Genomic DNA, 13,669 nt, shown 5'->3' with positions numbered 1-13,669 from the left:
AATTGCTTTATGTTTTGTCCAAGTATAGACCTGTAGAAGCGATACTGGACGATTTTTCCAACGTTTACTGTGTTTTCTGATTTACTACGATTTTTTAAAAGTGTTGAACCCATTTCAGATTTACCTGATTATCTGTTCTTGATTTGATACTTCCAAAGAACAAGTGGTACTTTGAGTTCCGGTTTTATGTTTTAACCAATCAGAATTTGGTTCCTAAATAAAATCGTCTGCTGCCTGTCCCAGCAGAGTCGGCAACAAGCACTGCTTGCCACATGTGTGATGTTACCAACAGAAATAGCCACAAGAAAAATGTTCATTCAAAATGAACAGCGTCGATGCAATGTCCACCAAAGATTTATTTTGGGAAGTGTTAAAGGTTAGGGTCAAAAGTTAATGAATTGCATGTTGTGCTGGATATATAAATTGTTTATTTCAGTCAATGCTTGCTATGAATTGATCAAACAGCCACAAGAAAAAAAAACCTTGTTAATTAAACATTAAAGCTTGTTTGAAACAGGTAGAAAGGAAGAGTTGATATTGCAATATCTGTACGTGGGAATGTGGTGAAAAAGAGTACTAAAAGTAGTAAGTCAGTCTCAGATCCATTTCAAATATTTATTGCAGAAAAAAAATACAAATTAAAACAAAAACACAACCATTACCAGGTGTCATAGGAATGTTTGAAAACAATAGTTTTAATTTTACACTGTAAATACAGGAATCAGAATTAAACACCTCAAATTGGCACATGCATAATGAATCACCTGGAATTGCAACAGGGAGATACTGAAGTAATTGGAAACAAACATCTGAAATTGACAGAGAAACAATTGAAAATATAGTACCAGTTGACATGAGCAGAGCGTACAATATTTTAATGGAAGTGCATTTTTAGCACGAAACATCCGCAGGAGGATGCACTAACAATTACATAGTGCCACAAAATGTGTACGGACATTTCACAACCGTGCATTATTAGCACAGAACACATACATGGGGGCGCACAAAACATTATTGTGACAATAATTTACACGAAACATTTCACATAAGTACATTTTTCAGCATGGTGCATCTACAGGAGGGTGCTCCAACAATGATGCATAGTGCCAACATTTAGCGCAAACTGTTCACAACAGTGCATTATTACCACAAAGCGCATACAGCGATTATATAGTAGCAAGTTGCACTAAACATTTCAACAAAATGCATTTTGTTCAAATGTTAACAGCACAGCACCAAGTTTTGCATAAGTGCACAACAGCACTGACCATTTCACAAAAGTGCATAACTCCTCGCCCCCATAACAATTTTACAAAAGTGCATTGACCGTTTCAGGCAGATGGCTAACATGCAGATTTCGCTTTTGTCTGTCTTTCTTTGAAAAGTAGGCATGTTCAAGATCGATGAAGTCATGAGCAATTGGGTTAGATGACAGAAAAGATTCAAAAACGTCAGATTCAGTTGAGATGACAGAAAAGATTCAAAAACGTCAGATTCAGTGTTTTGGGCACTGTTGAACAGGAACATTCTCTCCTGTTCAACAAATGTGGGTTCAATTCAAAAGCAACATTGTCACAGATAGGCTAGTGTTACATTTCTGTAAAGTTTCAAAAACATCTTCCATGTTTTGGTTACTGTTGAACAGAGGCATATTTTCCTGTTCAAAAAAGTCTGACACAAATTTTTGTAGTTGTGGGTTAAGGTTCGATCTATACCGTCATTCAAACGAGTCGTAGAACAGTCATTGTCACAGATAGTGTTACATTTCTGTTTTACATTCAAACGAGTCGTAGAAGTAGTAGTACATTTGCGTTTGGTTGTTATATTTAGTCAAGTTTTGACTAAATATTTTAACATCGAGGGGGAATCGAAACGAGGGTCGTGGTGTATGTGTGTGCGTGTGTGCGTGCGTGTGTGCGTGCGTGCGTGCGTGTAAACTACTGGACCGATCTTTATGAAATTTGACATGAGAGTTCCTGGGTATGAAATCCCCGAACGTTTTTTTCATTTTTTTGATAAATGTCTTTGATGACGTCATATCCGGCTTTTCGTGAAAGTTGAGGCGGCACTGTCACGCCCTCATTTTTCAACCAAATTGGTTGAAATTTTGGTCAAGTAATCTTCGACGAAGCCCGGACTTCGGTATTGCATTTCAGCTTGGTGGCTTAAAAATTAATTAATGACTTTGGTCATTAAAAATCTGAAAATTGTAAAAAAAAAATAAAAATTTATAAAACGATCCAAATTTACGTTTATCTTATTCTCCATCATTTGCTGATTCCAAAAACATATAAATATGTTATATTCGGATTAAAAACAAGCTCTGAAAATTAAATATATAAAAATTATTATCAAAATTAAATTGTCCAAATCAATTTAAAAACACTTTCATCTTATTCCTTGTCGGTTCCTGATTCCAAAAACATATAGATATGATATGTTTGGATTAAAAACACGCTCAGAAAGTTAAAACAAAGAGAGGTACAGAAAAGCGTGCTATCCTTCTTAGCGCAACTACTACCCCGCTCTTCTTGTCAATTTCACTGCCTTTGCCATGAGCGGTGGACTGACGATGCTACGAGTATACGGTCTTGCTGAAAAATGGCATTGCGTTCAGTTTCATTCTGTGAGTTCGACAGCTACTTGACTAAATATTGTATTTTCGCCTTACGCGACTTGTTTTCTTTACCTTTGTTTATTGTGTTTTCGATATTTGTGTTTATTTTTTGCTTGACTTATCTGTTTTATTTTAATGTTTGCTATCCACATCGTGTGATAAATGTTTCTTCTCAGTCTCCGAGTCAGTTTAGTTTCTGCACGCCGCTTTGGTACTCCTTGTTTTTCTAACTGGTGTATTGTGCGCGATTTGCGGATTTATTTTTATTCCTTTCATATGCTGTTGAAGTGTTGTGGGTGTTATTGTCTGTATATGCTATGTTGCGTCTGTGTATGCCTACAAGAATTTGCATTCGCTCTCTGCCAGTACAAGTCCAAACTTTATTGGGTGTAATGTGCCTGTGGTCTGCTCGCAGTCGAGCACAGATAGTTTTCAAACATTCCTCCAGTGAGCCGCTGCGCGCTGCGACCAGAGTAAAGCGCTTCTTTGGTCTCTAGCAACGTTGAACTGCGCTGATATTATGCCCAGCGACGTGCGGCCAAAGTGATATCGCCCCGCTGGCTATTTTTGACGGGCCGCTTTTTTTCCCAGCTTTGAAATTGTTTTGGCTTGGAGAGTTTTGCTCATGGCGGCGCCCTGTGGCAAATTGCTTGGAGACTATTCTCCTGTGGCAAGTTTTTCCCGACCGCAGATACCAGCGTCGTCCGCGACGCTGGAATAAATTGGGCAAGGTAGCAATGTAAATGAATTGGATCTAACTAATGTGCTTGTACTGCATCTCTGGCCTTTGAATTCACTCCAAATGTACTGGCTCAGCGTGAGAGGCAACATCCTGTCGAAGTCGTAAGCACGAGGCTGACTGGGAGATTATTATTCGAAGAGCATGCTCATGCTGAAACGGATTGTAAGTACAATATTTTACATGTTCTCGACATTTCTGTTGATCTTTCCTTAACTTTAATTGTTTCCTTGATTTAAAACCCTAGGGCTTGTATTTTCAGTTGTGATACTAAGCACGTATCTTTACCACAGTATCCGATCACTTCACACTTGAATTTTGGAATGATGAAGTGGAATTATTTCTGGATCTAATTTATTCCTTGTTCCCCCCCTCTCGATTCCTTTTTTCGCCACATATGTATTGTCGTGTGAGGGGGTAGATGCGTGTACTGGCTGATTTTTTTTAAATTTTTTTTACTTCGGTCAGATACAGATGATTGGAAAAAAAAACTTGTCAAGGATTTCAGAATTTAATAGATCTGTTCGAAGTTTTTACGGGATGGGTCCTGTTACAATACAGACTGAATGTGCCCAAGATGAACTTTTGATTAAACATACACACACAAATGAATCTCTTGAGTTTGTTATACGGCGAATGTCCAGTTTCCACCACCACGTCTGTGGTATGTTTTTATACTGTTTGATTGAATAGACTGACGTGCATTCTCTCGCAAATGTGCGCGCGTGTGTGTTTGTCTGTGCCTCAGACTTATTAATCAAAGATGATGTTGCACATTGCAGATCTATGCGACAGGAGCAAGTGGACAAGACAGCTACATTTGTCTGAGCGAAGATCCAACGGTAAGCTCTTTTAGCCGAAGACAGCGAGCCTGGGTGCATGTGTTCTGCGCGAACTTAGAATCCGGTTTCATTCTAGAATGGACCGGGTCCAGGTTGGAATTCTAACCCTGCGCAAGTACAGGGGTGCCATTCTAGAATGAAACCCTTGAATAAAGGGGGCCGTAATGTTTGTAGGTAAGACAGAGTTGTCTTCCCTTGAATTATCTCCACCTGCACCTTCCCTTTGATAAAATGGGGCTGATTTGTCTACCCCTGAAAAAATCCTTTGGCGATCTTGCGATGTCATGTCATGTCAAGAAAGTTGACACTCCTGAGTACGCAATAAACAAAGGCAGACCATAGCAAGGGGGACTACCAGGGCGGTATTGTTTGCAGGGCAGTTGTTTTTGTGATGAGAGCCGGTTGCGGCCGCTTGCAATGTCAGCGCTGTCTCCCTCTCGGAAATGTCCGGTTTTTTGACAATTTTTTTGACAGACAGACAGACAGACGGTCAGACCGACTAACCGACAGACAGACCAACAGAAGGACAGAGTGAGTTATAGAGCTGTTGTCACAGGTTTAAAAAAAAGTTGACATTATATCTTCACAATTCAGAAGACCAACTTCATGTATATGAATAAGATTAAAAGTTACAAGCGAGATCGGCAAAACACTGTCAGTCCGGAAATTTCCGTTCGTAGCGATCAGTGCTGAGTGTCTCTCAAAATCGTAATCACTTTCAGAACATCACAATCCCAATTCACGATGTCTTTGAGTAAAGTGTAAAAAAACCGGAAAAAAAACCCAACCAAACACACAAAAAACAAAAACAAACAGAAAATCCACATTTGTGGCTTTGGCTGTGTGATAGTCTAACTGAAATGACTATTCCAACTTGGACCCAAATTCCAACCTTGCGCACGGCCGATTCTAGAATGGACCAGCAACAAGGGTTTCATTCTAGAATGGCACCCCTGTACTTGCGCAGGGTTAGAATTCCAACCTGGACCCGGTCCATTCTAGAATGAAACCGGATTCTAAGTTCGCGCAGAACACATGCAAGCTTCTATCATGTTCGTGTGAGTGCTGCAGGGCTATTAGACGACTTTTCATTATTCTTGATTTGGAGATCCATGCAGGGTATTAGAAAGTGCAGAATATACACGTTTGAACAAATACGATGTGTGTTTGCTCTGAAAAAAATAAAAGACGCAACAAACAAACATTGTATTTGTTTAAAGTATCACAAATATTTATTACCTGTATCTGCATGTTTTGATAATGATGAAGGGTAAATTACTTGACGTGTGCTTTTATTTTTTTTAACCACACTGATAACGAATGATAGAAACACAGACACACTTAATAACATATCCACAAAAATTGTAACAATAAATGTAAGCTGAACAATGCCTGCAACACATTTCAGGCCTCAGAAGGAAGTAATTATGAGATTCAGACAGAGAGAGAAAGCCCAACACGAAACCAGTTGTGACATTTTTTATTTCATTATGTAATATTAAAAACACGACAACAACGTATTTCCTGTACTTAGTTTCGTGCAATTATGGATTGCAAAGTATGTCTAATTGAGTGGCATAAAGAGGCACAGTTGCATGAAAAACCAACTCGGATCTTGACTAGGATCAGGATTTTACATGGACACAACCTAGAATTTAACATCCTGGGGGGAGGGGGGTACTGCGCCTTTCACATCAAGATGTAAAGATCTATTTTAAATAATACTTATCAGAAGGGAACAAAATCAAACAAACTACAACAATCGTTCTGAGGGGAGAGAATTACCTCTTCCGAAGAAATTACCTCCCTTGCTTTTCTTGTCGTGACTTATGTAGAGTAAAGTGAATAGAAAGTGAATCAGTCAGTAACAAAAAAACCCACAACATTTCTTAAGATCAATGAGGAGTCTTGAAGTATTTGTCAATGTTAATCTTGTATGCATAACAAACAATATATTACGGATTGATAATTAAAGAAAATCGTCTCTTCTACAGGGTTGACCCCCCTAAAAAGGACACCCACAACCATGCAAATTACTTCTGCATCTGTTGAACCAATTATTTTATATATGGTATTCATTAACTTCAGTTTATGTTCTGCCTTTCCAGTAAGTGGCAATTTTGTAAATTGAATGGTCTGACTTTTGTGCAATTTTAATTTTTTTCTCCAAATTCGGGGGTCGACTAAACAGAACGAGTTTTGACATTGAGCGGTAGCCATTTTTACCTAATTTAAACCCTTCAGGCTTTTACCTTTTTGATTATTTTGAATGTCTGAGTATGTAAAAACATCCCCTTCAACCCCCAGGCTATCGATGACCTGAATAAAGCATGCAGTTACAGCTAGGTTCAGGGCAATCCTCAGACACGAAAGCGTTGGTGTCATTGGTGATGCAAAAGTTAGATAATTTAACCTACAAATTTGCCACTTTGTGAACTGCACATGCATAAAATCAAGTTTAAGTATGCTGATAATGAAGTTATCCAGTCAATTGGTGTAGAAGTTATAGCATTTCTGTCAGTTAACAGTATTTAAAATCTCTAAAGTAAAATCTGACATATTCGAAAGTTTTGCATAAACACCCAGACAATTTTTACGATACTCTCCTAAGCTTCTCCACTTCTCAGCCCTGTCTTGGAAATGAATTCGAATAAGGCAGTCAAAATAACTTAGTTTGGAGCACCAATCAATCAGAATAAGCATTAACTTTTGACACAGGAAATATCTTCTGCAGAAAGCTCTCCTGGTTTTATTCTACATTTTTCCTGCATAATGGTAACAAATTTAATGATAAATCTAAACAACGAAGTGACTGTGGTAAGATGAACAAAGTTAAAAAACAAAGGATTACTGTAAATGGTTTACAAATCGAAATCTAAACAAGTTTTAATGATAAGTAAAATGATAAAAAAATAAAATTAAAAAAAGCTAACGTCTTCGCCTTTGTCCAGAATTATTCCATGTTTAACATGGGAACAGAGGGATAATTGGTCTAAAGAATTTTTAAAAAGGAGGGTTAGGGTAACCCTAACCTCTTTGGACTATCTGTATGCAATGCCCGCTATATATGAAAGACCTTTGTGGAAGCCATGGAAGAATGCATCGCTGTTGTGCTGGTTCAGCTTGAGGTCCTGTCCTAGCGAATATCCTGCACACGCAAAAACACGACTTTTTAAGCCACTTATGTTGCATTCCGTGAAATAGCTTTGTTAAAACCGTGTGCCTGATAATGTATGTAGGTATGTATGTATGCATGTGTGTTGGTGTGTCGGTGTGTCATGTGTGCAAGTAAAAAGGGTATTGTAGTTGTACATATATTACTTTAGATATTTTTTTTGTTATCATGGGTTTATGAATTTTCTTCTCTTATTCTTTTATAATTATTAATTAATGACCTATATGTGCTGATGACCAATTTAATTTCCTTTGTTGGATCAATAAAATGTTATGAGTTATGAGTTATGAATCAATGACAGATTTTGTTGATATACATTTTTTTTAAGACACCCCATATCATGAATATTGTTTGACAATCTCTTTCAACATAGTTTACGAATCACCAATGTGTATACAAACGCAAATAACCCACAGGTCAATAAATTACTTTCCAGAGAGAGAGAGAGAGAGAGAGAGAGAGAGAGAGAGAGAGAGAGAGAGAGAGAGAGAGAGATTAAAACTAGAAAATGTGTGCTATATAAAACAAGGATAATCACTGTCAAATCTTTGCTTGTACCTGCATGGTGTTTACTGTACACAACCTGTTTTATTTCATTTATTTTTATTTTATTTTTTGGGGGGGGGGGGGGGGATGTTTTGTGATGAGGGATTTTTCAAAGCCTTTACTGCTTTAGTCATTGAATCCACCCGACTTCGATTTATTGTTCAGTGATGGGTAATTGTGTGACCAAACTAGCAGATCTGTCCAAACCGGCATCGTTTCATTGTTGAAACTTGAATAATCCCAAATAGATCTGAGTGGGGGTAAGTTTTATAGTATTTCAATTTTTTACGGCAGTTTTATTTAAAGATAGTGTAGTGGATGTCTCTGGTGAAGACTACAGTTATATGAATTTTTTGTTGTAATATTAAAATGATTGTTCTTTATTTACACAATTGAATAATTTGTATTTATTTGTTTGCAGATGACGGCATACTGAGTGCTCCAAGAACATACGCCTGCTGGCATTTTGTGTCTTTTCTGAAGACGTCGAGGCAAGCAGAAGTCACGGTCCTGGCCACACACACACAATGACATGAACAAGAAATGATATTTTTTCATTGGCATATCCAGTATTAAAACTTTATTACCATGCAAACGCAACGATTAGAATTTAGAGAAGGTCATCGGTCACACACACACACACTGGGCGGATCCGGAGGGGGGTTTCGGGGTTTCCGGACCACTTAGGAGCCGGCCTTTGTATTCTAAGTGACGATTTTGGAAAGAAGTTGGCTAATTAGTTTGCTCGGGTTGCGCCAGATCGATCAATTGTCCTTGTGATTCAAATTTTTCTTCTTAATATATTTACTCTTTTGGAAGGTGTATTAGGGGATGTTTCTTGGCTCAGATTGATCCATTTTCCTTGTTTTTATCAACATTTGTCGGACCCCCCCCCAAGGAGGTTGAACGCTTCGCGTCTTCAACTAAACGCTTCGCGTCGTCAAATAAGAATAAGAATAAGAATACTTTATTATCTCATAGAGAAATTCAGGGGTGGTACATAACAATGTACCACAGCGTCGCCCGATGCATAGCCTACACTGACATGGAAAAATAAGAATCGATTTTCACTAATAAGGTCTTCTTTTATTTTAGGTTAGGTGAAAATATACATGTAAATGAAAATGTAAAATATTGCAAGTTACACATTTTGTCAAAGTTGACAGCAGTGCTGAAACCTGTTAATATTCAGTATAAAAAAATAATAATAACAAGAAATTCCTCCGAGGTAGGAAAAACACCCCCGTCCTTACCATTCTCACTGCCACCAACTGAGAAGGTTATTTCCCTTTGACCATTAATATGTCCCTCTATAAGTCCTTGTAGAATCTTAATCCACCAATAACTCCCTAACCGTGTGTTTGACTGGTCCCAATTTTTGTAAGGACCGTCTCAGGAATGTATAGAACCTGTTCACCAAGTTTGGTGACGATCGGTCCGTTCATTCTTGAGATCTATATGCGAACACAAACAAACAAACAAACACATCGACCGAATCCTATACACACCCCTATACCGGGGGTGTAATTAAAAAAACCGGCAACAACCAACAAACAAACAATTAAAAAACAACTGCACAACTGAATAGACTTACGCGTGAAACCCGGCCACATTGTAAACAAGAAAATTGGTTGATTAAAATCAACATGGCCGAAGCAATGTTTTCATAAAAGAAGCGGTATTGTACGGGCACATGTTGAATTTGGGTTACATGTGTTGCAGAGTATTTGAAAATCCGTAGGCATAAAAACATGCAAAGAAGAGTGATAGGTCCCTGTTGTGAATATAATCAGGGACCTATATAGGTCTATGATATAATCAAGTGGATAAATTGATTACTTATGTTTCATGAGAACGGCAAACAACGACACATCGTTCACCGCCCTCAGCTAATCGAAGAAAGAGGGCGGCCATCAATAAATAGTAGAGCATAGTGCAATTTCATCATGTTGGCATCTTCTCCACTGAAAGCTATAACCCAAAGACTGAAGACCAAAGTCACTTCTGACTCGAATCACCCCCCTCCTGCTAGGTACACGTGCACTCAACTTAGTTAACCTCTGCTTTGACCTGTGTGCCAGGAGTCGGATGGGAGAGCGAGAACGAGAGAGCGAGAGAGAGCGAGAACGAGAGAGCGAGAGAGAGACACACACACATAAATAGAGACAGACATAGAAAGACAAAAGCGGAGAGACTCAGAGGTAGACACAGACAAAGACATACATACACTGATACAGAGAGAGAGAGAGAGCTGAGAGAAAAAAAATGTAACTGATCTCGTGAGAACGGTAACAAAACCGACATGTCAGATCTCCGAACCCATTGCATTAATAGATGAGGGCCGCTCCTGCGCGGCCATCAACAATCACAGACTGATGTATCCAAACGTGTGCATGGATTGTTTTACTGGCACTCACATGTGCGGTATAGAGTAGGACAAACCGTGAACACTTACACTGACACACACACTGACTGACGCGCCCGGGCACTGGCGCACGCACGGCCGCACACACACTGACACTGACACTGACCGGCACACACACACACACGGCACACTGACACACACACACGCACACTGACACACACACTGCACACACACACACACACTCTCTCTTACATACTGTGACACACCGGCGCACACACACACACGCATGCACGCACACACTACTGCATACACACTGACACATACACACCGGCCGCCGCTGACGCCACACACACATACACACACACTGACCCACGCATACACAAACACCCCCTCCCGCGCGCGCACACACACATGGACAAGAAAAGTAATACTGAGATGACATAGGAAAGTACATTATTCCTTTCACCAACCTCGTAATATGTGCGATAACTTCTGCCAGCGATAAAACGGACAGCGCGCAAGGTTTGCTAAACCCGTTTCACGTTTGCGTTGGACCAATGAAACTGACGCAAATCAAACGCGGGCAAAGGTCAACATCCCCCATGTTTGTGAACTTGCACAGCTGAAGACAGAAGGCTGAACCATAGACCAATGTCTATGGCTGAACCGAGGAATTAAGCGACGAGTGCGTGCGATACAATTATCACCGCAAAGCATGGCGGCAGTAAGCAAAGACCTACCAGACATTGAGGTAAGTGTTTTCTGCCATTCACAGTTGTGCTGCATTTGTGTTCCATGACAAAAAGCTTTGCACAATCTGGATATATATGAGCACCATCATCATCACTTTCCACCGAGAAAGCCCTCTGCATGAGTAGCGAGGTTGTCCTTGCACAGGCACATGTCGGTGTGTTGAAACTGTATGGTACTTTATATCTGCTCTCTTTTATTTTATCTTCAGAATGAGTTGCTTGTTATGCGATTTTTGTGCATGTGCCTGTTGTTGAGAAAAGTCAGTTGTGTACTCTGACTTATCTGACCTGACTCATGCAAGTTACTGATATAACATAAGTTTGCCATTTGTGCACTTCTGAAGTACATTTAGTGGAGGTGACTGATTGTGTTTCTTGGTTTGCTTGGTTGTTTTTCCCCCGTTGTTTCCACTGCAGCTTCTTTTCCCCCACTGAAAACACAGCTTGAATTGCCATTTTTACACCCTGTCCGTCCGCAGTTTTGAAAGAATGTCTTCAATGTACAGGGACTCGTTCCTCCAAGTCTGTTATCATTAGCTACAGTATCAACACCCAGTTTCTCCCTATATCCCGTCTCCAATTTCAGTCTGCGAGCGCTTCTCCTGTTTCCAGATGTTAAATTTTTGGTGGATAAAGATTGCTTGTATACATACTCTTTCTCTCCCTCCCTCTCTCTCACTGTCTCTGTCTCTCTTTTCTCTCAATGTCTCCCTCTATGTCTCTCTCTCTCTCTCTCTCTCTCTCTCTCTCTCTCTCTCTCGCCAGCCTCAAGTCTCCCGCTGCTGCTACAATGTATCCCGTTTGCTAAACTGCAGCTGTATGTTCCAAGATTGTGTTCTATTTGCTCTCTCTCTCTCTCTCTCTCTCTGAGTCTCTCTCTCACAATCAGTAAGTTGGTCACTTTTTATGTCACCAGTAGGCAATTTCAGGTCGGCCTTGATCACATTCACTGTTCAGCCAACAAACATGACACATAGGGCCCAGTTTTATTGCACTCTACTTGCTGACCTATGTGGGGAAGGGGGGGGGGGGGGTCATGACCATACAATCAAGGTCAGCTCTTAAATTGCTCCCTTTGTTTCAACAGACATACAACATTTCTGGTTTCAGAGAAAGTGTCTTCTACTTGTTCAAGTACAACTTTATGCAGTATGTGTGTGTGTTACACATGTCTGTGTGTGTGTGTGACAGTTTGTGTGTGTGGAAATGTAGACTGGCAAACCTTTTATGTAAAAGCATCGGGGTTCGTTTGATTTTGTTTACATGTTAGTGTATTGTATGGTTGTTTTTTCTATACCCTGTGTGACCATCAACTTGAACTGACCTCTCAATAACAAGGCCACTCAGGAGCAATTCTGTTATCAGCATGGGGGGGGGGGGGGGGGGGGGTGAGGGTGGAGGTGTTTTACTACATGAACCTCCCATAGTTCTACATTTGTTCAAAGCAGTGTCCTTAGCAAATGACAGGCACCTGATATATATAATAAAATTATATCTGAGTTTACATGAGTTGAGACTGATAAATAGCCCCCAGGTGGCTTATTGTTACTTTTAAATAAAGGGAACTTTTTTTCAGAAAAGGAATGTCTTCTTTGCTGTACAGGTATTACTGAAATTCCAAAAGATTCCAGTTCATACTTTCGAGTAAAATTCAAGTTATACGCCCTCACCGCAAAGCCATATAGGGGCATGTTTCCAGGGTTTACCCCGACTTTAGATTAGATACACAAGTGTATGCGTGTTTAGGTGGTATCAGCCATCTGCACTTATTGCAGAATGACCGAGGTCTTTTATGTGCCACTATGGTGACACGGGGGTGGGACATGGATACCGTTTGAATAAAGTTGACCCAAGTCCGTCCCAGCCCGGATTCGATCAAACCCGCGACCTTAGGATTACAAGTCCAGTGATCTACAGTTCATACTTTCCTATGAAAACAGTTACATGCATTTTGTTTAAAATGGTTGCATTTGGTTTCATTTGCATGTATCATACATTATGTTGTCTTATTCTTTGGGTTCTTTTTCAGAACCTCATGTCCTTGAACCCTAAGCTGAAAAACCATGCCAACCTGGTACCGAGCGCAGTAACCAAGTCGGCCAAGAAACACTGGAAGCGTAACCAGGACATAGGATGCAAGGTATGTTGTAGATGCATGCAGCTGACGTTACATAATGGTTTGTTTAAAGGTACGTTCCTGTCTTTAATTGTGCAAAGCCGACTTCGCGAAGCTCACATCACGAAGCTTTGTCCCAGAATTGGAAATATTTCCAGCATAGCTTCACGCAGTCCAAGCTGGGTCTGCACTCTGCTCTCTGCAGAGAATAGATTTATCTTTTCTTGTCTTGTCATCTACCGCCTTTTAGCCAGAATATTACCAGCTATTGTGTTTTCAGCGTAGCAATAGGGCCCGATATTTAGACGAGACAAGTATAATGCCGACGAGTCGAAGACGAGTCGCATTATACTTGTTCGAGTCTAAATATCGGACCCTATTGCTACGATGAAAACACAATAGCGTTTATATAGCTATTCTGACATTAAATTCTGTGTTAAAATCATGTTTTTGTCAGCAACAAGTACCAGAATGGTCCATGTCGCTGATTGCAGACGACGGTTCCCTTTCCGCATGA

General features: G+C 40.0%; 1 protein-coding gene across 1 annotated transcript in view; it reads left to right on the top strand.

Moving 5' to 3' along the window:
- Positions 1-10,761: 10,761 nt before the first annotated feature.
- Positions 10,762-13,669, top strand: part of LOC138967319 (dihydropyrimidine dehydrogenase [NADP(+)]-like) — a 41,606-nt gene continuing 38,698 nt past the window's right edge. The window contains exons 1-2 of the mRNA XM_070339851.1: positions 10,762-11,035; positions 13,066-13,176. Of these exons, the coding sequence (XP_070195952.1) occupies positions 11,000-11,035; positions 13,066-13,176 (147 nt within the window). The 5' untranslated portion in view covers positions 10,762-10,999. The remainder of the gene's footprint in view (positions 11,036-13,065; positions 13,177-13,669) is intronic.

The sequence above is a fragment of the Littorina saxatilis genome, linkage group LG5 (genome assembly GCF_037325665.1).
Source record: "Littorina saxatilis isolate snail1 linkage group LG5, US_GU_Lsax_2.0, whole genome shotgun sequence".
Lineage (NCBI taxonomy): Eukaryota > Metazoa > Mollusca > Gastropoda > Littorinimorpha > Littorinidae > Littorina > Littorina saxatilis.
The sequence above is the reverse complement of the archived record's forward strand: the minus strand, read 5'-3'. Positions and strand labels throughout refer to the sequence as shown.